Source organism: Schistocerca piceifrons, chromosome 1 (genome assembly GCF_021461385.2).
Source record: "Schistocerca piceifrons isolate TAMUIC-IGC-003096 chromosome 1, iqSchPice1.1, whole genome shotgun sequence".
In the NCBI taxonomy this organism is placed as follows: Eukaryota; Metazoa; Arthropoda; class Insecta; order Orthoptera; family Acrididae; genus Schistocerca; species Schistocerca piceifrons.
In genome coordinates this window covers 277,862,661-277,890,453 of record NC_060138.1, presented here as the reverse complement: position 1 = coordinate 277,890,453, position 27,793 = coordinate 277,862,661, and the positions used below count along the sequence as shown (strand labels likewise).

The following is a 27,793-nucleotide window of genomic DNA, read 5'->3' as shown; positions in this document are numbered from 1 at the left end:
TTCACGGAACAGAAACAAAACGTGTTACATAACACAAACACACATTATGAGAAAAGGCAGTCTCTGTACCACTGAGTTCATTGGGTAAGTCTCAGATGGCAGTAAAATACAAGCAATTCTAACGTGCACCAAAATCAAATGTGAGACTGTAACATTGATTATGAATATAAAGGAAACAAACAAAACGAAACATTTTTAATTGATTATCACAACACTCTCACTTCATTTAATAACTGTTCAACACCTTCACTGTTTCTTGTCTCTAAGATATTCAATGCGGAGCACAAAAAGTAGCTATCTTAATGTATCTAAGTTAATTCTAGTAAAAAGCTTGGCGAGAACCTCTGTTTGTAGATCTGCAGAGATGACACGTTCCAAGTTTGAAGATACACAAGTTGAGTTTTTCTCATTTAAAATGATGGTTCACATTTATGTGTTTTGTTCGCTTATGACACTCAGGGTTGTTGAGTAATGGGATAGCACTTTGACAGTCCATATACAAGATGGTAATTATTTCTTTTGGCCTCATAATACTTTCCAAAGTGGCTGGACCCACATGATTTCTTTTATAGCTTGACAGGAAGCTTCTGTTGCTGACAAGACCACCTCCCGTATCCAAGTTATGGCGGCTTGACGAAATTTCTCAAAAATACTTCTGGTTGATTTTGGAATAAGAGCATCTCCTGCACTGTCTGAGTCACTAAAAACAGACAAACGAATATCTCCACTCCTTGTAGAGTCTAAGCCGTAAGAGAAGACCTTTAGGTACTTTAAGATTCTCTTCACAGAATTCCAGTGTGTCTTTTCTGGTTTATCAGGGTGTTGGTTAGCACTGTGCACTGCAGAAGTGTCAGATCTGGTGACCACTGATAGGTAGAGTGAGGTTCCAACAGCTTGACAGTGTGGACTACTGATAATTTTTTAACTAAGTCTCAGCACAGAGTAACTTGACGACGTTCAGAGGGTATTACCACATCATTCAAATTCTCCCAGTTGTACCATTCAGTCCTCGCATATGCCTTTTCATTAATTGAAACTGTTCTATTTGCAAACCAAGATAATGATTAGCACTGCTCGTAGTTACATCATGTTCCTGCTCCAAGTCATTCAGCAAAAAAAAAAAAAAAAAAAAAAAAGATGACTTCTCGAGACACTGATACAACCAAACCATCATCGATGTGAATAGCTAGGATGGTCAAGAGTCCTTGTCATTTATAGAAACACAGGAACCTACACTTGTTTCTAGCAGGGCGAAATTGTTTAGCATGCTGGTGAATCATTGATCCGTAGCCTAGGTGCTTGTTTGAGTCTTCAGCTTGCGCACCCCTTTGATACCTTCTTCAAAGTCCTCTGGTTTTTGCATATAAAGGGGGAGAGAAAATGCTGCCCATTGATGTCGGCATACAATTGCTCATCCAAATCCAAGATAAAAGTTTATCTGGCAAAATAAGATCGAGTGCTTTATGGAAACACGTTTGAAAAAGAGGAGTTGGCAACACTGTCACGTCGTGTAGCCCAGCGGAACATACAGAGAAACATGTACTGCTCCACAGTAGCATACTAGCTGCTGTAGTTAACTTAGTAGACTCTTGTGACATCAAACCCCATCCTTGTGGAGTTATGTTCCGAATCCTTGACAGATTCCTTATTTATTTTTTGACGTCCGTTTCCTAGTTCTCGTCGTTTATAAGCAGGACATGAATTTGTCACATGAGAATAGCCTATCATATGACTGTCGAATCCATTAAACTGCATGTATGTCTCTACCAACAGAGCAGTGCACAAACGTAACTGGTCCTGTCAGGTTCATGTAGGGCTGCTACCCGATGGATTATACAAATGATGAATATGTCGACATGCTTTTGGTGTTGGGTGCATCCGATAATCAAGCTGCTGTTGCTGCTGCTCGTGCGTATGCTGCATGGCACTGTGTACGTATGTAAGAAGTTCATTTTATGTCTTAATGTTAAAGGTAACTGAAAGAAATAAACAAGTTACACCACTGCAGAGGTGTCAATTAGGTACAGCTGATGCTTTAACTGAAAAAAAAGTTTGGTGCGAACGTGACTCGAACGTTACCTTGTCTTACTGAGCTCAGAGGACAGCTCTGGCACAGTGCAGACTTCGCGCTAGCTGTCCCTGGCCACATGACACGCAATTACAGCGTTGCTAGAGCCTCGATTTTTAAAATCGCATTGCTATTAAACCTATTAGTGGGACTAGGTTTTGCTAGATACACTTTTGTCTTCAAATGGGATGAGGAATCACATGCCGACCACCATCCTGTGTATCTGAGTGTAAATTTCACTGCATAAAACAGTGCTGCTTCAATATCAAACAGTCTTATTCAATGACTTTGGATGCTGTGATAGATAAGATTAATGTTATAGAGTCTAATTTTATCACTAAACTGAAGGTTTCTGTATTTTCCATACCATGGCTCTGTGGAAATGCTCTAGCAACAAGACAAGCCTTAAATCTGTCCACAGTTCCATTTGTTTCCCTCTTCACTTTGAATACCTACTTATTTTAAGATTTCTTGGATTTGCGAAAGTTCAGTCGTAATCCAAGGCTATATACCCTCAATAGTCTCAGATTCTTCTGGAGTGAGCTGTTCATATTCACATAAGTTTTTATATTCTTCCTTAACCTGAATTTCTCTGTCTTTCAAAATCTTTTTCATGTGGGGAAAGTTTTGATGGGCAACTCTTTTGTGCTAGATTTTAAGATTAATCTTAGTAGCCATTATTGTCTGAATGCTATTTTTACTTAATAGAATTTTAAACTTTGTCCAATAATACTTTTCTTCACGAGCTCCTCAGCAATAAAATTTTCTCCCTTGACGAGTCTGCTTATTGTCTAATCAGATTTAAATGTCATTCCTTAGTGAAGAGCTGCTCGAAGAGAGAATAAATTGGTGGATGTAAGGTCCGCCAGTTATGCAAAACAGCGTTTTTCCAAGTTCCCAAACATGTTTCAGCACCGCTGTGCCATCACCAGTAGGTTTCAGTTTTATTTAATATGTAATGTGAACATTTTTATTAAATGATTACAAAAGTATGTGGATATTTAGTTCAAACAACAATTCGTTTCGGTTTGTTAATCCCTTTACACTTTGTGTGCTTGATCTTTCAGGACCACTTGTGCATTATTTATTACAGATAGCTTCTCATCTGCAACTGAACGATGTTGATGAGAAATTTTTATGCTCTAAATGTAATTTAGTTTGTCGCAATATTTGCCGCCTATATTCGTTTTTACTTACGTTTTCGTGTGGCAAACCATTTTATTCTCAGCATCATGGTGAGATGATGTGAAGCACACAGAAATAAACACGTGTTTTCACAAATAAGGTCGTCAAAGCACTTTGCATTTCACCAAAACACAGTGTAATTGTGGTTGTTGTGTGTCCCAGTCCAGTCAGTGTTCATTTGTTCACCAGTGAGTTCGGTGCGAAATTTGAATTTTGTTTACATTTTATCTGTGTGTGTGTGTGTGTTCTAATATAATCAGTCTGTATTTTGACGATTTTTGTGATATTCTTTTACATTTTAGTTTTGGCTTTGCACTTTAATGGAAGTCTACTATTCCACATGGGAAATGGTAGACATGATATTCTATTATGGACAGGCAAATGGAAGCAACTGTTGAGCCCCTGTTCCGTAGGTTGCAAAATATCCAGAACGCACGGTACCAGCTGCACAGTTACACTCCTGGAAATTGAAATAAGAACACCGTGAATTCATTGTCCCAGGAAGGGGGAACTTTATTGACACATTCCTGGGGTCAGATACATCACATGATCACACTGACAGAACCACAGGCACATAGACACAGGCAACAGAGCATGCACAATGTCGGCACTAGTACAGTGTATATCCACCTTTCGCAGCAATGCAGGCTGCTATTCTCCCATGGAGACGATCGTAGAGATACTGGATGTAGTCCTGTGGAACGGCTTGCCATGCCATTTCCACCTGGCGCCTCAGTTGGACCAGCGTTCGTGCTGGACGTGCAGACCGCGTGAGACGACGCTTCATCCAGTCCCAAACATGCTCAATGGGGGACAGATCCGGAGATCTTGCTGGCCAGGCTAGTTGACTTACACCTTCTAGAGCACGTTGGGTGGCACGGGATACATGCGGACGTGCATTGTCCTGTTGGAACAGCAAGTTCCCTTGCCGGTGTAGGAATGGTAGAACGATGGGTTCGATGACGGTTTGGATGTACCGTGCACTATTCAGTGTCCCCTCGACGATCACCAGTGGTGTACGGCCAGTGTAGGAGATCGCTCCCCACACCATGATGCCGGGTGTTGGCCCTGTGTGCCTCGGTCGTATGCAGTCCTGATTGTGGCGCTCACCTGCACGGCGCCAAACACGCATACGACCATCATTGGCACCAAGGCAGAAGTGACTCTCATCGCTGAAGACGACACGTCTCCATTCGTCCCTCCATTCACGCCTGTCGCGACACCACTGGAGGCGGGCTGCACGATGTTGGGGCGTGAGCGGAAGACGGCCTAACGGTGTGCGGGACCGTAGCCCAGCTTCATGGAGACGGTTGCGAATGGTCCTCGCCGATACCCCAGGAGCAACAGTGTCCCTAATTTGCTGGGAAGTGGCGGTGCGGTCCCCTACGGCACTGCGTAGGATCCTACGGTCTTGGCGTGCGTCGCTGCGGTCCGGTCCCAGGTCGACGGGCACGTGCACATTCCGCCGACCACTGGCGACAACATCGATGTACTGTGGAGACCTCACGCCCCACGTGTTGAGCAATTCGGCGGTACGTCCACCCGGCCTCCCGCATGCCCACTATACGCCCTCGCTCACAGTCCGTCAACTGCACATACGGTTCACGTCCACGCTGTCGCGGCATGCTACCAGTGTTAAAGACTGCGATGGAGCTCCGTATGCCACGGCAAACTGGCTGACACTGACGGCGGCGGTGCACAAATGCTGCGCAGCTAGCGCCATTCGACGGCCAACACCGCGGTTCCTGGTGTGTCCGCTGTGCCGTGCGTGTGATCATTGCTTGTACAGCCCTCTCGCAGTGTCCGGAGCAAGTATGGTGGATCTGACACACCGGTGTCAATGTGTTCTTTTTTCCATTTCCAGGAGTGTAATTCAGCCGTCTTTTGCAGACACTAAAGATTCTGGCTCAGCAGGTCCGACAACGTTCTTTGTGGGGGAGTCACTATAATAAACAGTGGGAGACGTTCCTGGAATTAGTGTACATAGCACTGCAGTGTCTAACGGGCTTAAGTCATCTGCTGGTCTGAGTGATCCTGCTTTGGCAGTCGCTATACCCACATCATTTACAGCGTGTCCAATCCTTTCCACCACAAGCAGGGGCGATTCTAGAAGTCGGTCAAGGGGGGGGGGGGGGATGGAATATCGCTTAAGAAAAGGAGAGTTTGGGTCCTCCAAGGACAAATTGGTAAAATTTTTATTGTTGCTTAAAGTAGTTTTTGGTAACTGTTTTGGAGTTGAGGGTAAAAACTTGTCTATAGAATGTGTGTGCCCGGGAAAATAATACTATCTGACCCAGATATCCGGCAATTTCGAAGTTTTTGTTTGGGGTCAGCAATTTAAGTGTTGGTAGGCATACCCAGCATACTTACCTTTCTTACATTAATATACATCCAATGGATATATTAATAAATAATAAGACGCCCATTTTAAGGTAAATGATATTTATTGGTTGAGCTATTTGCCGCTCTTATTCTTTTGTTAAAATGTGTTTGAAATACATTGCAACCTACATTACTTCATAATTATAAAAAAAAATGATTGAATATGTTGAAGTAATATATTCGCTGATTTCTGAAGTCATTTTATCCAATGTAATGGTGAAGATCCACTTTTCACAACGATACTGTCCACAGACAAAGCTGGCATTGTCAGTTTTCATCTAACCAACATCATGTACAGGCTGCCGCAAATCCACACGAAATTGAAGGAGCAAGGCTTAGCGCCGATTTTCAATTACTGTATCGACAGGGACTATTGGCAAGAAATTAATAGGACCTTACATACCACCAAATAAGTTGGCAGGTGCAAGATATCGTCAGTATCTTTCAAACGACTTGCCTGCCCTCCTAAACGAGGTATCATTCCACCAACGGCTGTATGATAAAGCACCAGCCCATTTTCTGCAAAATGTCCGAAATACCTCACACAGACGTTTAGTGAACAATGGGTCAGTCGAGGAGTTCCAGTACATTGGCCACCATGTTCCCTCGATCTTGGGATGGTCGAAATCTTTTGTTTATACAATCCCATTAATGATGTACAAACACTACAGGAACGTTTCATTAGTGCCTGACAGCGCTTCCGTGGCCATCCTGGAGTGTTTCATAGCGTGCATGATTTCCTAAGCCATCGTGTAGAAGCATGCCTTATTATGAAGGACACAATATTGAGAACTTCCTTTAGCAATGGCTTATAAGTGCAGCGCCACCAGCCTTATAGTGGTAACGCTAGTGCCTATCAGATCACCAAAGTTAAGTGCCGTCGGGCTGGACTAGTACTTGAATAGGTGACCATATGGTCTGCCGAGCACTGTTGGCTAGCGGGATGACCTCAGCCCTTGTGAAGCAAACACAGGAGCTACACTCATGCTGATAAGTTAAGGATAATTGCTGAATGTGGTGCCACACAACGTGGCACTACACAAAACTGGCGCTAATAGCATAGACACATAGGGAACACACACGACACAGATCTGTAAGTCCACAGTATTGGTGATAAGTTGAGAAACCGTCCCAAAGCACATGTCCTACACAACGCCACTGTTTCCTGCGCATGTACCCCGACATCAATACGGGATATGATCACCATGCACACATACACAGGCCGCACAACGGGTTGGATGAGGTGATCGAGCAGCTGCTAGGATATAACCTCCCACTCTTGCACCAGTGCCTGTCAGATCTCCTGAAGTGTCCTAGGGGTTTAAAGACGTGTAGCGATACGTCAACTGAGAGCATCCTAGACGTGCTCAATGGGGTTTAGGACTGGAGGACAGGCAGGCCACTCCATTTGCCTGATATCTTCTATTTCAAGGTACTCCTTCACGATGGCAGCTCAGTGGGGCCGTGCGTTATTATCCATCAGGAGGAAGGTGGGACCCACTGCACCCCTGAATAGGCGGACATACTGGTGCAAAATGACGTCCCGGTACACCTGACCTGTTACAGTTCTCTGTCAAAGACATGCAGGGGTGTACGTGCACCAATCATGATCCCACCCCACACCAGCAAACCACAACCTCCATACAGGTCCCTTTCAAGGACATTAAGGGGTTGGTATCTGGTTCCCGGTTCACGCCAGACGAAAACCCAGCGAGAATCACTGTTCAGACTATACCTGGATCGTCCATGAATATAACCTGGGACCACTGTTCCAATGACCATGTACAGTGTTCTTGATACCAGTCTTTATGGGCTCTCCTGTGACCAGGGGTCAGTGGAATGCGCCTTGCAGGTCTCTGCGTGAATAAGCCATGTCTGTACAGTCGTCTGTAGACTGTGTGTGTGTGTGTGGAGACAACTGTTGTGGTGGCTGCAGTAAGGTCCCGAGCAAGGCTACCTGCAGTACTCCGTGGCCATCTGCGGGCACTGATAGTGAGGTATCGGTCTTCTTGTGGTGTTGTACACTGTGGACGTCCCGTACTGTAGCGCCTGGTTACGTTTCCCGTCTCCTGGAATCGTTGCCATAATTGTGAGATCACACTTTGTGGCACACGGAGGGCCCGTGCTACGACCTGCTGTGTTTGACCAGCCTCCAGTCGCCCTAGTATTCTACCCCTCGTAACGTCATTAATATGTGTTCTTTGAGCCATTTTAAACACACAGTCACCATTAGCACGTCTGGAAACATCTGCACACTTATCGCTGCACCGTGCTCTGACATGCACCAACACATCTCTGCGTATGTGGACTGCTGCCAGCGCCACCATGAGACGACTGTAGGTCAAATGCACTGCATGGTCATACCCCGAGGTGATTTAAACGCGCAAACCGTCCACCAGAGTGTTGTTTCACCATGTATCAGCATTATCCTTAATTTATGAGCATGAGTGTAGTTGTCTGAGAAGTAACGGCTCCGTTCTCGTAAACTGACATACGGACGGGAGAGCGGTGTGCTGACCACATGTTCTTCCATATCCGCATCTAGTGATACCTGTGAGCTGAGGATGACACAGCGGCTGGTCGGTACCATTAGGCCTTCCAAGGCTTGTTTGGATGGGGTTTAGTTTTTTTGGTTTTTAAAAGTGCAGCTCTTATTTAATAGCAAGTAGAATCTCGCTTTTCTCATTTGTTTCCTCATTTTATTACTGTGTTCTGTAGGTCGAGCACAATAGCAAAGTTTTCGCAGTAGGAGAGATGCTTTTCACAGCAGTGAAGATGAACAAGTGTTCATAGCTCTTAAGGTATGCATTTTAGAGATCCTATTTACCAGAAGTTTTTGCCTTGTTTTGGTCCTTTTTAAACAAAACAAACGTGATAATCATTCTACATAATTATTCTTCATGCCTACAAATTCATTTCTCAGTATAGTCACCCTGACAACGGAAACATTTCTCCCAACGAGAGACCAGTTTGTTCATGCTGTCACTGTAGAATCTTGACTTTGTTGATAGAGCCACAACCTCATTTCTGCTTGCATCGCTTCATCACTATCAAACTGAAGACCTAGAATACGAATTTTGGAAACAGATGAAAATCGGATGGTCCCAAGTCGAGATTGCATGGAGGATGATCAGTGATCCCAGGGCATCGGATTGCTGCAGATGTCGCAGCGATCGTGTGTGGTCTGTCACCGTCACGCCGAAGGAGAGGGTGCTCCATGCGGGACGTAATTGGTGGCACGTTTTCTGCGGTTAGAAACTCGATTGTAGCTTGCTATTTCTCATGCCTCGACATAGTTACACTAAGCCTAGTTTACACAACCGTAGGTTGCAGGCAACTGCGCTACCGGCCAATGCGCATGCGCGCCGCGCATTTGCGCAACTCGTTGGTGAAACTGAACGCTTTCGGTGTGTTCCAACTTCGGCGACACTAGTTGCATGAGTTTTTAGGCTATGTGTGTTCGTAGAGTGTAGACAAACTGAAATATGAAGTGGGGAACGGAGAATAATGTTCGATTTTTGGATATCTATGCTTTGAAGAGGTGTTTCTAGGATTTCAGTGATGCTGATTACAAAAATAAGCAACTTATTGCTGCCCGCTGAGACCGTCACGTGCGATCATAACATAAATGGTTTGACAATATCTGAGCTGCAGGGCAAAATTTATTGAGTTAGCAGCACATATACAACTGAATTAAGAAAAATACAAGCAAGTGTAATTCTAGCTGTGGCAATGTTCTCATCTACAAGAATAAAATCCCGTCGTTCGAGTTGGCTAACTCTTTCTTAAGGAATAATTTTGACAGGAGGCAAGACTATACAAATTCAAGAAGATGCATTCTTTATTCAGTATTCATCCATTTAAAACGTTGCTGCAGTGCTCCCCATTCACATATGTTGGAATTTTGAAATATTGCCACTGTACAGATCTATCTTCAAGAGAGTATTTAGCAAACCATTCTCTTCTTAATGCGGCCTGTTTCGAATAATTATTGTTGCTAACGTTAATAATTATTGGCGTTAATGAAATAGCGTCATCTCCAACTGAAACCGTATAGCATGCAGAGTGTTCTCGATTGTAATGCACGCAACATGATATACAGCGTGTTACAAAAAGGTACGGCCAAACTTTCAGGAAACATTCCTCACATACAAATAAAGAAAAGATGTTATGTGGACATGTGTCCGGAAACGCTTAATTTCCATGTTAGAGCTCATTTTAGTTTCGTCAGTATGTATTGCATTTCCTCGATTCACCGCCAGTTGGCCCAATTGAAGGAAGGTAATGTTGACTTCGGTGCTTGTGTTGATATGCGACTCATTGCTCTACAGGACTAGCATCAAGCACATCAGTACGTAGCATCAACAGTTTAGTGTTCATCACGAACGTGGTTTTGCAATGTTTACAAATGCGGAGTTGGCAGATGCCCATTTGATGTATGGATTAGCACGGGGCAATAGCCGTGGCGCGGTACGTTTGTATCGAGACAGATTTCCAGAACGAAGGTGTCCCGACAGGAAGACGTTCGAAGCAATTGATCGGCGTCTTAGGGAGCACGGAACGTTCCAGCCTATGACTCGCGACTGGGGAAGACCTAGAACGACGAGGACACCTGCAATGGACGAGGCAATTCTTCGTGCAGTTGACGATAACCCTAATGTCAGCGTCAGAGAAGTTGCTGGTGTACAAGGTAACGTTGACCACGTCACTGTATGGAGAGTGCTATGGGAGAACCAGTTGTTTCCGTACCATGTACAGCGAATGCAGGCACTATCAGCAGCTGATTGGCCTCCACGGGTACACTTCTGCGAATGGTTCATCCAACAATGTGTCAATCCTCATTTCAGTGCAAATGTTCTCTTTACGGATGACGCTTCATTCCAGTGTGATCAAATTGTAAATTTTCACGATCAACATTTGTGGGCTGACGAGAATCCGCACGCAATTGTGCAACACGTCATCAATACAGATTTTCTGTGAACGTTTGGGCAGGCATTGTTGGTGATGTCTTGATTGGGCCCCATGTTCTTCCACCTACGCTCAATGGAGCACGTTATCACGATTTCATACGGGATACTCTACCTGTGCTGCGAGAACATGTGCCTTTACAAGTACGACACAACATGTGGTTCATGCACGATGGAGCTCCTGCACATTTCAGTCGAAGTGTCCGTACGCTTCTCAACAACAGATTCGGTGACCGATGGATTGGTAGAGGCGGACCAATTCCATGGCCTCCACGCTCTCCTGACCTCAACCCTCTTGGCTTTCATTTATGGGGGCATTTGAAAGCTCTTGTCTACGCAACCCCGGTACCAAATGTAGAGACTCTTCGTGCTCGTATTGTGGACGGCTGTGATACAATACGCCATTCTCCAGGGCTGCGTCAACGCATCAGGGATTCCATGCGACGGAGGGTGGATGCATGTATCCTCGCTAACGGAGGACATTTTCAACATTTCCTGTACCAAAGTGTTTGAACCGAGCTGACGTCTTTCCTTCATCCAGCCACGAATCGAAAGACGTTTCTTATTTTTTTCTTATGCAGCGATTCCATGCAACGAGCTTTCAACTCCATCACAACTCGTGCGACGTGCTGCTCCACTGAAAGACGAAATTTTAGGCAGAGATAAATACCTTGGACCATGACCTCTTGCCCATAAAACAAATATCACTAAAAACGTTACTGTTTGCTGTTTTAATGACGTAAAAGTGAATGGTGTTATAATAAAAGTAAAAACAGAACACCGAAATTGTTATCGCTTTGTATTACATGAATTCACGTCGCTTCTCTCTCAGAAAACCGTATTCATAATGATGCACTAAAGAATTTGCAGACCCTATTTGTCTGAAAAATAACTTTTTAATATTATGTGCAGTTATTTAACTACATGAAATCAGTTATTTGGTCATTTAATTGCCATTGTTACATCTTTAATTCGCGAATCTAACTGAAGGGACCGATTGATAGGAATCAAAGAATCGTCAGTTTGGTAATGAGTGGAAGTGTGAGCGTGCAAAATTCGTAGAGGGATACCAAGGCTTGACTTCAGTAGCAGGTTCAAATGGCTGTAGGTTGCGGTAGTTATTAAGAGGTGAAGTGGCTTGCACAGGACAGACAAGATCGGAGAGCTACATCAAACCAGTCTTCTAACAGAAGACCACAGCTACGATAACCCAAGGGAAACCCAGAACGGGCGCTGATAATCAGATTGTTGAGCGTCGCAGAAACAAGTTAGTAACAATTTAATGCTCCTTACTCTTTCTGTTTAACCTGTTCATGTTGATACTTAACTGTGATTTTATCTAAGGATAAGGATAAATGAATGTCATATCTAATCGAGAGCATGAGGCAAGTGTAAGCAACGCATGTACTCGGAGATACATTTTTATCAAATCTCAATGTAAAATCAACGGTCGACAGCCCAGTGGATTGGACAATTACTTTTTATAACTGTTATGAAATAAATATTATTGTATTTCACTTTAAGCAAAGAATATTATAATGCCCACTCTCATGTACGGAAATTCAAGTTAACCAACAGTGATATTGCGTCACTGACACAGGAAAGAAAGTTACAGACAAAGAATAATATTTCAACAATTTGGAATAAGAAGTGAGAACATAATTTAATAATTCCTAATCAGGTGAATGAAACGTCACAGTAACCCATACTGTTTGCAGATGGCCCACTCATCCTTTCGTATCAACCACACGAATACCATATTCATTCAGAACTAATAAAATCAAGCACAGACAATGCTGATGTTGTGCCATTTCACTTTAGACCAGAAAAATACGACAAACATACTTATACATGTAGGTAATATTCACTATCAGAAAACCTTTCCATCTGTTACATCATTGGCGCCGTGTGCGTCAGCCCAGTTAAAGTGCTGTCGTTTGACTTGACTTCTTTCTCGCACCCTGCCTGCTTTTCGCCCCTTGCTAACTTCCCCTGAGTGATTTTTTGTTTGTTTACTCTGTCTCGCAGGAGTTAATTATATACTGCAAGTTCAATCTATATATACCTTGAACTAGGCAACAGTGGCAAAAATATATTGTGTTTTTCAAACTAAGCAACTACAATATGAAATTCTTACACAAATATTTAAAATTAATGACAATCATTTTATTATAAACAATACTGAAAAGCCAAAGAAACTGGTACCCCAGCCTAACATCGTGTAGGGCCCCTGCGAGCACGCAGAAGTGCCGCAACATGACATGGCATAGACTCGACTAATATCTGAAGTAATGCTGGAGGGAATTGACACCATGAATCCTGCAGGGCTGTTCATAAATCCGAGGGGTTCGAGATCTCTTCTGAACAGCATGTTGCAAGGCATCCCAGACATGCTCATTAATGTTGATGTCTCTGGACATGTGGCGTATCGCATTGTCCTGCTGGAATTACCCAAGTCCGTCGGAATGCACAATGGACATGAATGGATGAAGGTGGTCAGACCAGGCTCTTACGTGCGAGTCACCTGTCAGAGTCGTATCTAGACGTGCTAGGGGTCCCATATCACTCCAACTGCACACGCCCCACACCATTCAGAGCCTTTGTCAGCTAGAACGGACCCCTGCTGAGATGCAGGGTCCATAGGTTCATGATGTTGTCTCCATACCCCTACACGTCCATCCGCTCTATAGAATTTGAAACGAGATTCGTCCGATCAGGCAGCATGTTTCCCGTCATCAACAGTCCAATGTCGGTGTCAATGGGCTCAGGCGAGCGTAAAGCATTGTGTATTGCAGTCATAAAGCTTACACAAGTTGGCCTTTGACTCCGAAAGCCTATATCGATGATGTTTCGTTGAATGGTCCACACGTTGACATTTGTTGTTGCTCCAGCATTGAAATCTGCAGCAATTTGCGAAACGGTTGCAGTTCTGTCACGTTGAACGATTCTCTTCAGTCGTCTTTGGTCCCGTTCTTGCAGGATCTTTTTTCAGCCGCAACGACTTCGGAGATTTGCTGTTTTAACGGATTCCTGATTTTCACGGTACACTTGTGAAATGGTCGTACGGGAAAATCCCCACGTCGTCGCCACCTCGGAGATGCTGTGTCCAACGCTCGTGCGCCGACTGTAACATCACGTTCAAACTCACTTAAATCATGATAACCTGCTGATCTAGTAGCAGTAATCGACCTAACAACTGCGCCAGACATTTGTTGTCTTATATAGACGTTGCCGACCGCAGCGCCATATTCTGCCCGTTTACATATCTATATATTTGAATACCCATGCCTATACAAGTTTCTTTGGCGCTTCAGTGAAGAAAAAGAAACTGAAATGATTATTTTATGCATAGAATGTGTATAATGTTATGTATATTTGTGTTACACCAACAATCAAATGGCTCTGAGCACTATGGGACTTAACTACTGAGGTCATCAGTCCCCTAGAACTTAGAACTACTTAAACCTAACTAATCTAAGGACATCACACACATCCATGCCCGAGGCAGGATTCGAACCTGCGACCGTAGCGGTCACGCGGTTCCAAACTGAAGCGCTTAGAACCGCACGGCCACACCGGCCGGCCACCAACAATCATCATCATAATAAGTAAAAATATAGAGCTGTGAAAAAATAGGAGTTATGGCCGACAGTTCGATTACTTATCGTTGTTTGTCGCAGGGCCGTTCTGTAGACAAAGGCCGTTCCTCTCAAGGACGAGTTCCGAATGAGACAAATATGATTTGATCTTATCTACTGCTTCAGCTCTCGATGTTATATCTGTTGCAGTCAATCTGTAATAAGCGTGATGCTCACTATAGACATTAGCTCGTAAACGAAACTTCACCTCCATTTGCTGTACGTCTGAAACAGGAGCAATCATCTCGATCCGACAGCAAATTACCAACAAATCGACAACCTTAATTTATCGGTTATATTGACGTAGATAGGTACTGCAATGGTTAAGGAATGAGGAAAGAAAGATTTTCAACCCACTGTCGACGAGGTTATTAGAGACGGAGTGCAAGGTGTTGTTCAGGAAAGATAAGAAAGTAAATCGACTGTACCCTTTTAAAGGAACAATCCAGGATTCATCTTAAACGATTCACGAAAATAACGGGAACTTAAATCCCCATGGCCAGATGTGGATCTGAACTGCTGTCCTTCCGAATACGAACGCCACTGACAGCCTTGCTCGGTGCAATGTCATGTATTCCGGATGAAATGAGTTCAAATCCTTGTCCACTAAATTTGCCGTATACGAGGGTTGTCCAGAAAGTAAGTTCCGATAGGCCGCGAAATGGTAACCATAGTGAAAATCAGAAACATTTTTTGCAAGATGTAGCTACACTTTCCAGATACTTCTCTACATAGTCGCCACTCTGACTTAGACATTTGTCGGAGCGTCATACCAAATTCCAACATCATCGTTATAGAAGGCAGCCGCCTGTGCTTTCCTATAATTGTCTATGCTGGTCTATAGCACAAAGCCTGCGCCCAAGTTTTGTCTTCGTATCCAGCGTTTCATGTGAACAAAGACGATACTCAGGATGAGCTATTTAGGGCTGTGTTGTGGGTGATTGAACACTTCCCATTGAAAAGGCAGCAGGGGCGTCTTCACTGCCCCTGCAGAGTGCGGCTGAGAATTGCCATGAAGAAGGAAGCGCGTGGCAGTTGTGTTAGGTGGGTAGCATTCATTAAGGCAAAGCCTCTCAGTGGGCCCTCCTATTTGGCAGGAGACATCGTTGTTCTAGGCACCTTTACTCGCTCACAGTGTGCTCACCACTGAAAAGAGCGTCTTGATGTGATCGACAGTCATACTGGAGACACTACTCAACAAATCTGTGCAAGACTTCATCGGGTTTTAACTGTGGTGTACATTTTGCAATCAATAGAAAATTACTTTCTCTGGACAACCCGCGTATTTTCCACGGTATATAGCGGATCCGATCATTCCATTATTCTAAAATTCTATCCTGCAATTAAAATAATGTGCGTTGGCGCTATATTTTTAATCCATTTCGACATCTCCTTTTGTCTCTGTGGTATTATTTACGTCATTCAATGTCCATAATTGAACATACTAATGTGGAGCACTTAATTCTCGGAATACGTGTCAGATTTTTCATTGGCAGTGGAGGGTACGAATTATTCTGTGATGAGATGGGTTGTCTAAATTATGATACAGAGTTCAGTGAAAATATTTTATTGAAGGGCAGTCACTATGCAGCAGTTCAAGATAAGACAAAGTTGGAAATTTTGGTTCCATAAAATAGAGTAAAGCAGCAGAAGCACCTCCAGTTTAATAAGGATGAGGCTGAACCAGTGGAGTTTTGGAAGAGATATGTGCCACCTTGGTCTTCATAAGACAGCTTATTGTGAGTGCAAAAATGAAACAGTTGCTGATGTGAACCACTTCCAATTTGCTTAGCCTCTATTAACGACTCACCAAGAAGAAGTACTGAAGAACCTGTTACAGAAACTGTACCTCTCCCTGTGTGCAGTAGCAGTCTCTTGGAATCAGTGATAAAATACATAAACAAAACTAATTTATACACAATACATAGTACGTGTTCAAAGTAAGAAAAATACACTCCTGGAAAGGGAAAAAAGAACACATTGACACCGGTGTGTCAGACCCACCATACTTGCTCCGGACACTGCGAGAGGGCTGTACAAGCAATGATCACACGCACGGCACAGCGGACACACCAGGAACCGCGGTGTTGGCCGTCGAATGGCGCTAGCTGCGCAGCATTTGTGCACCGCCGCCGTCAGTGTCAGCCAGTTTGCCGTGGCATACGGAGCTCCATCGCAGTCTTTAACACTGGTAGCATGCCGCGACAGCGTGGACGTGAACCGTATGTGCAGTTGACGGACTTTGAGCGAGGGCATATAGTGTGCATGCGGGAGGCCGGGTGGACGTGCCGCCGAATTGCTCAACACGTGGGGCGTGAGGTCTCCACAGTACATCGATGTTGTCGCCAGTGGTCAGCGGAAGGTGCACGTGCCCGTCGACGTGGGACCGGACCGCAGCGACGCACGGATGCACGCCAAGACCGTAGGATCCTGCACGGTACATCCAAACCGTCATCGAACCCATCGTTCTACCATTCCTAGACCGGCAAGGGAACTTGCTGTTCCAACAGGACAATGCACGTCCGCATGTATCCCGTGCCACCCAACGTGCTCTAGAAGGTGTAAGTCAACTACCCTGGCCAGCAAGATCTCCAGATCTGTCCCCCATTGAGCATGTTTGGGACTGGATGAAGCGTCGTCTCACGCGGTCTGCACGTCCAGCACGAACGCTGGTCTAACTGAGGTGCCAGGTGGAAATGGCATGACAAGCCGTTCCACAGGACTACATCCAGCATCTCTACGATCGTCTCCATGGGAGAATAGCAGCCTGCATTGCTGCGAAAGGTGGATATACACTGTACTAGTGCCGACATTGTGCATGCTCTGTTGCCTGTGTCTATGTGCCTGTGGTTCTGTCAGTGTGATCATGTGATGTATCTGACCCCAGGAATGTGTCAATAAAGTTCCCCCTTCCTGGGACAATGAATTCACGGTGTTCTTATTTCAATTTCCAGGAGTGTACTTATATTGCACCCTGGCAAGACAAGTGACACAAGTCAAAAATAGGCAATTTTTAGTTTTTGTCAGGAAAAAACACACATCTCTATCTCCCAATTTGTCCATTTCAAAGCAGATTTGTCAGTTTTGTTGTAGCTTCATGACGTGCCACGACAAGAAAAGTGTCCTTTCAGCATTGCTACTGGCATGAAGAGCAACACATTTTGAGTTGTGAAACTATTCATACATGAATTGAATATAATTGTTAATATCACTGATTATTACAATGTCAGTGTTTCACAGGATTTGTATCGTATATTACAATGCCCTTCACATATGCATGCATGTCTGAAGGGACAGAAGCTGTTTTGACGATTACAGCTGTTATAAATATTACGAAATTTCGTGCACTGGGCACACAAGACAAAAAATTAATTTCTGCTCTTTTCTTGGAAAAAAGTATTCTTACAGTATAAATAAGCACATTTATGATTCTATGTTTCCGTTAACTGTGTACCTTAAATTGTAGCTAATTGACACTTCTTATTAAGTTACATGAATTTTCTAATTTGTAATTATGCATTTTGTATTTTTCTAATACAGTAATGTCTACTTTGGTTTGCTTTTTTATTGTAACGTACGTACTAATTTTGCCTCATGGAAATTCGAATGTCATATTATATTTCTCTAACTAAAAAAATAGATATTATTTGGGGTGGAAAAGCGGTAAAAGTATTATTGAAGGTCATAACAAATACAAAATAGCTTTTAAAAATCAAGAAAGTGACACAACTTAAATAATTAATTAATAATTACATGATAAACACCTCTCATTCAACAAGAACAGAACTACATGTCCATGTTACTGTTGTTTGGTCTATAATGGAATTTATTGGCTAAATTACTTGCTTTAAATTTCGCTATTTCAATATAAATTTTATAAAATTCTTTTAGTCGATTTATCTCAAGTAGCGCATTTTTTAGTTGTGTTTCTTGGGGTTTGATATACATTCATAGACAATATATAACATCAATGAAAGACAAATTACCATAGCAGTGTTTAAGATATGTTAGTAACAATTATTCTATCACTATTATAAAACTTGCATCTACACATTCATTATACAACATGTTGAGCTTCTTAATTAATGCTGAGATTCTTAGTGTGTATTTTATGTAAATGTGTACAAGGAAGCTGGTTACATGGCAAAAAATCCGAAAAGCAGTAAAGAATCAATAATCTTAATATATAAAATTTCAGCCTGTGTGTGTTAATGCTTGCAAAACTCGAAAAGTAATTGGTTGATTGCTTTAAAATTTTGACACAGCGTTTCATGTGAATACACATCTTTTTATCTACTTATTTTTAAATATATATAATATGTAAATAAATATTTAATATATAAAGGAGAAAAGCTGTTACCAAAAGTCTCATAAAGTTCTTGTCCGATTTATCCCACATTTTAAATGACACTCTATTGAAGATTCAGATGAAAATAATGTATATTTTTTAAAATAACAAATGTATAGAGAAAGAAACTGCTCTGCAGTTTTGTTTCATTTTCGCAGGCAGTTTGACTATGATAGCGGGACACTTAAGCCAATAAACAAATTGTTTCTTCCATACATATTTTTTCTCATTATACACTCCTGGAAATTGAAATAAGAACACCGTGAATTCATTGTCCCAGGGAGGGGAAACTTTATTGACACATTCCTGGGGTCAGATACATCACATGATCACACTGACAGAACCACAGGCACATAGACACAGGCAACAGAGCATGCACAATGTCGGCACTAGTACAGTGTATATCCACCTTTCGCAGCAATGCAGGCTGCTATTCTCCCATGGAGACGATCGTAGAGATGCTGGATGTAGTTCTGTGGAACGGCTTGCCATGCCATTTCCACCTGGCGCCTCAGTTGGACCAGCGTTCGTGCTGGACGTACAGACCTCGTGAGACGACGCTTCATCCAGTCCCAAACATGCTCAATGGGGGACAGATCCGGAGATCTTGCTGGCCAGGCTAGTTGACTTACACCTTCTAGAGCACGTTGGGTGGCACGGGATACATGCGGACGTGCATTGTCCTGTTGGAACAGCAAGTTCCCTTGCCGGTGTAGGAATGGTAGAACGATGGGTTCGATGACGGTTTGGATGTACCGTGCACTATTCAGTGTCCCCTCGACGATCACCAGTGGTGTACGGCCAGTGTAGGAGATCGCTCCCCACACCATGATGCCGGGTGTTGGCCCTGTGTGCCTCGGTCGCATGCAGTCCTGATTGTGGCGCTCACCTGCACGGCGCCAAACACGCATACGACCATCATTGGCACCAAGGCAGAAGCGACTCTCATCGCTGAAGACGACACGTCTCAATTCGTCCCTCCATTCACGCCTGTCGCGACACCACTGGAGGCGGGCTGCACGATGTTGGGGCGTGAGCGGAAGACGGCCTAACGGTGTGCGGGACCGTAGCCCAGCTTCATGGAGACGGTTGCGAATGGTCCTCGCCGATACCCCAGGAGCAACAGTGTCCCTAATTTGCTGGGAAGTGGCGGTGCGGTCCCCTACGGCACTGCGTGTGATCCTACGGTCTTGGCGTGCATCAGTGCGTCTCTGCGGTCCGGTCCCAGGTCGACGGGCACGTGCACCTTCCGCCGACCACTGGCGACAACATCGATGTACTGTGGAGACCTCACGCCCCACGTGTTGAGCAATTCGGCGGTACGTCCACCCGGCCTCCCGCATGCCCACTATACGCCCTCGCTCAAAGTCCGTCAACTGCACATACTGTTCACGTCCACGCTGTCGCGTCATGCTACCAGTGTTAAAGACTGCGATGGAGCTCCGTATGCCACGGCAAACTGGTTGACACTGACGGCGGCGGTGCACAAATGCTGCGCAGCTAGCGCCATTCGACGGCCAACACCGCGGTTCCTGGTGTGTCCGCTGTGCCGTGCGTGCGATCATTGCTTGTACAGCCCTCTCGCAGTGTCCGGAGCTAGTATGGTGGGTCTGACACACCGGTGTCAATGTGTTCTTTTTTCCATTTCCAGGAGTGTATATTTTAACATAACTTGTATACAAGACAATGTGCTGCCTTGTTTTCTTCCTCACAGACGTTTTGACAGAATACAGGGTGTTGCATTTATGGGTTACCAACGTATGGTTAGAATACTACTACAGAATCTGAATTTGCGATAACAGTACACAAGACTCAAGGTGAAGAAGGGGGGAGGCAGAGGAGATGGACAGAGGGATGGGAGGACAAAACATTGAGAGCACAAAGAAGATGGCCAGAGAGGAGTGGCAGGAGATGGGGAAGAAACAGAGAAGGGGGAGGGGATCATGGACAGAGAGGGAGGCAGGAAGTGATGGACAGCGAGAGAGGAGGAGTTCAAAAATGGTTCAAATGGCTCTGAGCACTATGGGACTTAACATCTGTGGTCATCAGTCCCCTAGAACTTAGAACTACTTAAACCTAACTAACCTAAGGACATCACACACATCCATGCCCGAGGTAGGATTCGAACCTGCGACCGGAGCGGTCACGCGGTTCCAGACTGAAGCGCCTTTAACCGCACGGCCACACCGGCCGGCGAGGGGAGGAGTAGGAGATGTACAAAAAGAGGGGGAGGAGGAGATGAACAGGGAGGGGGGTGGCTTGGAAGGAAGGACATTAGGACGCATATCCTATTCCAATAGCATCAGAAACGCGTGCTTTCTCCTTTCTTCCTTTTTCCATTTAACCAGACTGAGCCACAGAAATGTGTGGCTAGGTACAGCTAGTTACAACATTATTTTAGAACTGTTGTAACTAAACAAGAGTATATTATATTATTTAACCTTAAACAGTGATAACTGACTTAGTAATCACACTGGAAGGGAAACGCCGCGTAAATTAATACCGTTGCTAAAAAGTAAAATTTAGACACATTATCTAGCCAATTGAAAAAATAATCCGATGCAGAACTGTGCTCGGCGGTAAACAAAAGTATTTGTACGCGGTGCTCAGAAGAGCGAATTTTCATCTTAGTGTGGCAGTGATCTCCCTAAACAACTTCAGGCGAAGGCAACTGCTACTTTCTGCCTCCTATTCCTCTCCAATTAAGTCAGTGCTTTGTGTCTTCTTGATCCCATCATCAGCAAGACTTTAAAAAATAGCGATACTGTTAAATTTCCCATAAGGAATGCAAGCACACTGTACAAATAGTTAGTCACCCACAGAAGACTTGGCGGTAATACCACGTAACACTGCCTCTAGATTCGATAACGCCTGAATTCGGCGAGAAAGAGAACCCACGCATTTGTTCAGGCTTTTCACAGGCAGCAGAAACCTGTCATTGACGAACTGGTCGCTTAGAGCTGTAGAGTTACCAAGGTGTGGGGATGATGACCACTCGTCTCATCCGCTGTTCCGAATAGGCTCACAATTTTCCACGGGACCAGTATAACACAGTCATACTTCTTTGTCAAAGTTGATATGACAAATATTTATGTCAAAGAAGATTGATGGTGTTAAAGGGAACTTTGTCAAATCTTGCCCGTCGTCAATTACATATGGTCAAATCTAGGGCCTCGCTGTAGATTTGATCATGTAAGTCGCTTGTCTTCTGTTCACTGCAACGTGAAATGTTACAACTAGGAGCGCTAGCATCGCTGCAGCGTTGTCACCAGTAGTGTGTTTGTAAACTGGCTGCGAAGTTAAATTAGTATGTGCTGTCAACTACAAAATTAATAGAAATGTATGAAGCTAATGAGGCGCTTTACAACGCGAGGCACCCTGAGTACAAAAATAGATTAAGAAGACTGGAGAGCTTTTCATTAGCCATAAGATACGGCCCAGGTGCCCTGCTGACGACATAAAAAAGAAACTTAATGGCCTCTTCTCAAGTCACTCCATGGGAAAGCAGAAGTACGTATCGTCATACTTATTTCATTACATATGTATATACTGGGCTCTCCAGTCTCCTTAAACTATTTTTATACTCAGGATGCTTCACATTGTAAAGCGCCTCATCAGATTCATACATTTCTATTAATTTTGTAGTTACGGGACACAAAATGTAATTTATTTACTTTCAGATATTGGTCCTTTTATGCTTTATAAATTGCTTCAAATGTTTCAGGTATTATTTTAGTTAATATGCACTGTGTTATTCGAGTGCTGTTCTGTAAGCTAGAGTAGCTCTCTCATGTAGCAAGAAATCAGTGTGTTATTGTGAGCCTGTCTTCTGCAGATATAGCAGTTCTTAAGTGAGTTTGTATTTTGTGGTATGACGAGACACTTCAATGCGCAAATACTGAAATGTATGCTCATCCATTCTAAAGTAATTTATGGACGACTTAACGTCCTCCACTAGAAGCTCACATAACAAATTTTGCTGAATGCTTTTATCATCTCGTATAATCCATGGCTTCAAGCAGGTAAGTTTCTTTTTCCCCCGCTTCTCTTCCAAATGTGTACACAGTGCAGTTGTGGTACATGCAACTGCTGCACATAATAAGTTATTGTCAGCCATCTTGAACTTTGACGAAAAATATGATGACAGTGTAATACCCTATTTTAGCGCCACGTCAAATATCTTTGTCAAACAAATTTGACGAATATGTGATCATATCTTTGATCAAACCTTTGTCAAAGAAATATGATAGTGTAATACCAGCCTAAGATCAAGTGATTTAGTGGGCTGGAAAGAGTGCGGTTCTGAGTCTTCGTCAAACCAGGAACGTACGCGTGTAGCCCTGTGCACACAGAAGTCAAGAACGTCTGCAGCATAATCGTGTCGTATTCTCGCGACATAGGGGAGAAAGTGTCACGGATATGATATGCGAATTGGGTTGGCAGTCATTAAAACAAAGTACTTTTTCGTTGCGGGAGGATCTCCTCATGAAAATTCAATCACTGTCTTTCTCCTCCGAATGCGGAAATATTTTGTTAGCGCCCACCTAAATACGGAGAAATGATCAACATAAAATAAATCAGAGCTTGCACAGAAAGATATAAATATTCGTTTTTTCCCCTCATGCCGTTCGAGAGTGGAACACTAGAGAAATAGTTTGAAGGTGAATCGATGATCCCTCTGCCAGGCTTTTAATTTCGGAGGAGTGTAATCACGTAGATGTAGATGTGGAATACATTGACAGTCCAATGAGGCGTTCGACTCACATCGTATAGATCGATGATGTTTCGGGTTGCTTTTCGTACAATTACTTGAGTGCACTCATTCGGTTCACCGTGGGCATGATCCACAAAGTTTATTTCAGTATCCTCGGTGATCAAGTGAAGCCCTTCCTTCTACATCTTCTTTAATAGACCTGTTGTATTATCTAAGTGTTCTGCCTATAAATCGCAGTGTCTGGTTGGCTTCACAGTTTTTGGTTCGCTTTCCCCCATAACATTCTCTATGCGATCTTTTCCATTCGTAACTGTAATCCCTAAATATTTAGTTGTATTCACTGCCTTTAGATTTGTGTGATTTATCATGTATCAGTAACCGAAATTTAGTGGATTCCTTTCAGTATTGATGCAGACGACTTCACACTGTTGATTATTTAGAGTCAACTGCCACTTCTCACACCATACAGATATCGTATCTAAATCATTTTGCAATTAGATTTGATCATCTGATGGCTTAACAAGACGGAAAATGACAGCATCATCTGCAACAGTCTAAGAGGACTGGTCAGATTGTCTCCAGACTCGATTATATAGATCAGAATCAGCAGAAGACGTATGTTACTTGCTTGGCGAACGCCAGGTATTACTTCTGTTTTACTCTATCACTTTCTGGCAATTGCTACGAACTATTACATTTCTGACAGGAAGTCACGAATCCAGTCGCACAACTGAGACGATACTCCATAGGCACGCAAGTTGATTGGAAGTCGCATGTGAGGAACAGTGTCAAAAGTCTTTCGGAAATCTAAGAATGTGGACTCAATTTGACAGCCGCTGTCGATATCACCCATTATTTTGTGAGAATAAATAACAAGTTGCATATCACAAGAACGATGTTTCCTGAATCCGTGTTGGCTATTTGTCAATAAATTGTTTTCTTCAATGTAATTCATAATGTTCGACAATAGCATATGTTCCAAAACCCTACTGCATATCAACGTTAGTAATATGGGTCTGTAATTATTTTTTTGAATATTGATGTGACGTGTACAACTTTCCAGTCTTTACGTAAGGATCTTTTGATGAGCGAGCGGTTGTACTGGTATATGACTACTAAGAATGGAGCTATTGTATCAACGCACTCTGAAAGGCACCTGACTGGTATGCAATCTGGACAGCACGCCTTGACTTTATTAAGTTATTTAAGCTGCTTCACTAAACTGAGGATATCTGCTCCTCACAATGGCAGTTAATCTTGATTCGAATTCGAGAATATTTACTGCTGCTCAGATTGTCTCCTACATCGTTTTTATAGGTAAGGAACAGCAGAGGGCCTGTAACACTGCCTTGCGGAACGCCAGAAATCACTTCTGCTCCAAAAGAGCAGTTGGAGGTGTGAGTGGCGCAAAGTTGTGCTTTCATATGAAAACAAATTTTACCTTGGCAACGGTTTGGTGTTCAGCGTCAGAGCGGATCAACAACTATCAGAGTGTATGAGGGAGCGACATCCAGAACCACCTCTGTCCACATTGATGTGCCACGTCTAGGTTATCTTCTCAATCTATTCGTATACCATTCCTACAACGTCAGGGATATCTGCTCTTCCAGCAGGATCAAGTTAGTGCACACACCTCACGCATCTACATTTATACTTCGCAAGCCACCTGACAGTGTGTGGCAGAGGATACTTTGCTTATCAATGTAATTTTTCTCTGTTCTGTTGCAGTCGCGAGTGGTGCGTGGGAAAGAGCAGTTGCTGGTAAGCCTCCGTGTTCGGTCGAATCTTTCTGATTTTATTTTCATGATATTTTCGCGAGATATACGTAGAAACAGGAAATATATTAGTTGACGCTTTGGGAACGCACGCTCTCGGAACTTTAACCCACACCGTGGTACAGAACACCTCTCTTGCAGCGCCTGCCACTGTAGTTGACTGAGTGTTTCCGTGACACTTTCGTGCTTAATAAGGGAACCTGTAACAAATAAGCACTATCCTTCTTTGGATCTTTTCTGTTTCCTCTATAAATCATTTCTGGTACGGATCCCAGACTATCGACCAATATTCAAGAATTGGTCAAACGAGGGTTTTGTAAGCTATCACCTTTATCGATGGACTACATTTCCTGAGAACTCCTCCAATGAATTTCAGTCCGGCAGCTGCCCTTACTGCAGTTAGGTTTATGTGGTCGTTCCACTTTAATTCATTTTGTACGCTTACTCCTAAATATTTAACGGAACTAACTGCTTCCAGTGACTGTGCTGCAGTCTTGTAATCATACAGCAACGGATCTTTCTGTCTAAATGCGCACATCAAAAGAAATCTTGCGTCACCCCAATTCCCAGAACTCCTGAAGATGACGTTGAATGTGGATGTTGTGCCAGGAAGGGCTCTCAACAAGGGAAGTGTCCAGGTGTCTCGGAGTGATTTTGTTCGGACATGAAGGAGATACAGAGAGACAGGAACTGTCGATCACATGCCTCGCTCAGGCCGCCCAAGGGCTACTACTGCAGTGGACGACCGCTACCTACGGATTACGGCTCGCAGGAACCTTGACAGCAACGCCACCATGTCGAATAATGCTTTTCGTGCAGCCACAGGACGTCGTGTTACGACTCAAACTGTGCGCAATAGGCTGCATGATGCGTAGCTTCACTCCAGACGTCCATGGCGAGGTCCATCTTTACAGCCACGACACCATGCAGCGCGGTACAGATGGGCCCAACAACATGCCAAATGGACCACTCAGGATTGGCATCACGTTCTCTTCACCGATGAGTGTCGCATATACCTTCAACCAGACATTCGTCAGAGACGTGTTTGGAGGCAACCCAGTAAGGCTGAACGCCTTAGACACACTGTCCAGCGAGTACAGCAAGGTGGAGGTTCCCTGCTGTTTTCGGGGTGACATCATGTGGGGCCGACGTACGCCGCTAGTGGTAATGGAAGGCGCCTAACGGCTGTACGATATGTGAATACCATCCTCCGACCGATAGTGCAACCATATCGGCAGCATATTGGCGAGGCATTCGTCTTCATGGACGATAATTCGAGCCCCCATCGTGCATGTATTTCGAATCACTTCCTTTAGTATAACGACATCACTCGACTAGAATGGCCAGCATGTTCTCCAGACATGAACCCTACCGAACGTGCCTGGGGTAGATTGAAAAGTGCTGTTTATGGACGACGTGACCACCAACCACTCTGAGGAGTGGGACAATCTGGACCAACAGCGCCTTGATGAACTTGTGGATAGTATGCCACGATGAATACAGGCATGCATCAAAGCAAGAGGACATGCTACTGGGTATTAGAGGTACCGGTGTATTCAGCAATCTGGACCACCACATCTGAAGGTCTCGCTGTATTGTGGTACAACATGCAATGTGTGGTTTTCATGAGCTATAAAAAGAGCGGAATGATCTATACGTTGATCTCTATTCCAATTTTCTGTACAGGTTCCGGAACTCTCGGAACCGACGTGATACAAAACATTTTTTGATATTTGTATATGCAATGCGCTTCAGTTGTTTTCGTTATGTGAAGCGTTGCCATATCTAGCTGGGATCTCGCCAGGACACCATACGATAGGGGTGTAGAAATGAAGTAAAAAATTACTCACTACAATTACTTTTTACTTAGAACACAATAACATGGAACTTGGGGACTGATGACCTTGGCTGTTTGGTCTCCCTTAGGCATCCCGACAACCACCACCACATGGAACTTGTTGCAGCAGAAGTAGTTGGTACACCAAATTTTTCGCGAGATTTCACCTGTTTCAGCAAGTCTTTCATCAATCTACTGGGCTGACATAAGCGAAAGTACTCTTTCCACAGTGGTGGCGTGTGCAGAAGTAGAAAACAAATACTCGCATAATTTTAGCAGTTGGCATTTTCGTTCAGGATTTTCGGTTTCCTTAAGAAAGTGGATCAACTTTCCGCCACGGAGTGTTCACACTTCCATTCTTCCGCGTCACGATTAGATTCTAAAAAACTCTTCAGATACATATATTCTTGTAAGCAACTGTCGCTTGAAATCTCCACACAATTTTTAGTCAGGCATAAAACAGTGTTTTCAGTCATCATCCCATCTGGGATTCCAGATAGCGTCATCTTATCAAATACTTGATATTTATTAAAAGAAATAGCCCACTTCTCTAAGTAATGAAATGCTATGGTATAGAAAGCCATTGTCTCTTCCTCAAATTTCCAAATCAAATTAATTATTGGTTAGGGTTCTCATTCTTTAACTTCTTCAAATTCATCTTGGTTTGCATGCCAATAAAATTGACAGTCTTCCTTTCATTCAGACATGTTTGAGTGTCGATTAATATATTTCTTATTTGAAATATCGAGACCTTATTCCTCTCCACGCTTTTTATATTTTTTTTCAAACAGAGTCAAGTTTGACTCCAGAAACATGAAGTAATTTTCACTGATCGGACTACTGAAAAAATCTGAAATTATGTTTGGTGGCCTGTCTTCG

The 27,793-nt window shown here is 43.6% G+C and overlaps 1 protein-coding gene across 1 annotated transcript in view; it reads right to left on the bottom strand.

The window, feature by feature from the left end:
• LOC124711413 (UDP-glucosyltransferase 2-like) overlaps positions 1 to 14,484 on the bottom strand; it is a 113,981-nt gene extending 99,497 nt beyond the window's left edge. The window contains exon 1 of the mRNA XM_047241511.1: positions 14,264 to 14,484. Within this exon, the coding sequence (XP_047097467.1) occupies positions 14,264 to 14,484 (221 nt within the window). The remainder of the gene's footprint in view (positions 1 to 14,263) is intronic.
• Positions 14,485 to 27,793: the final 13,309 nt, after the last annotated feature.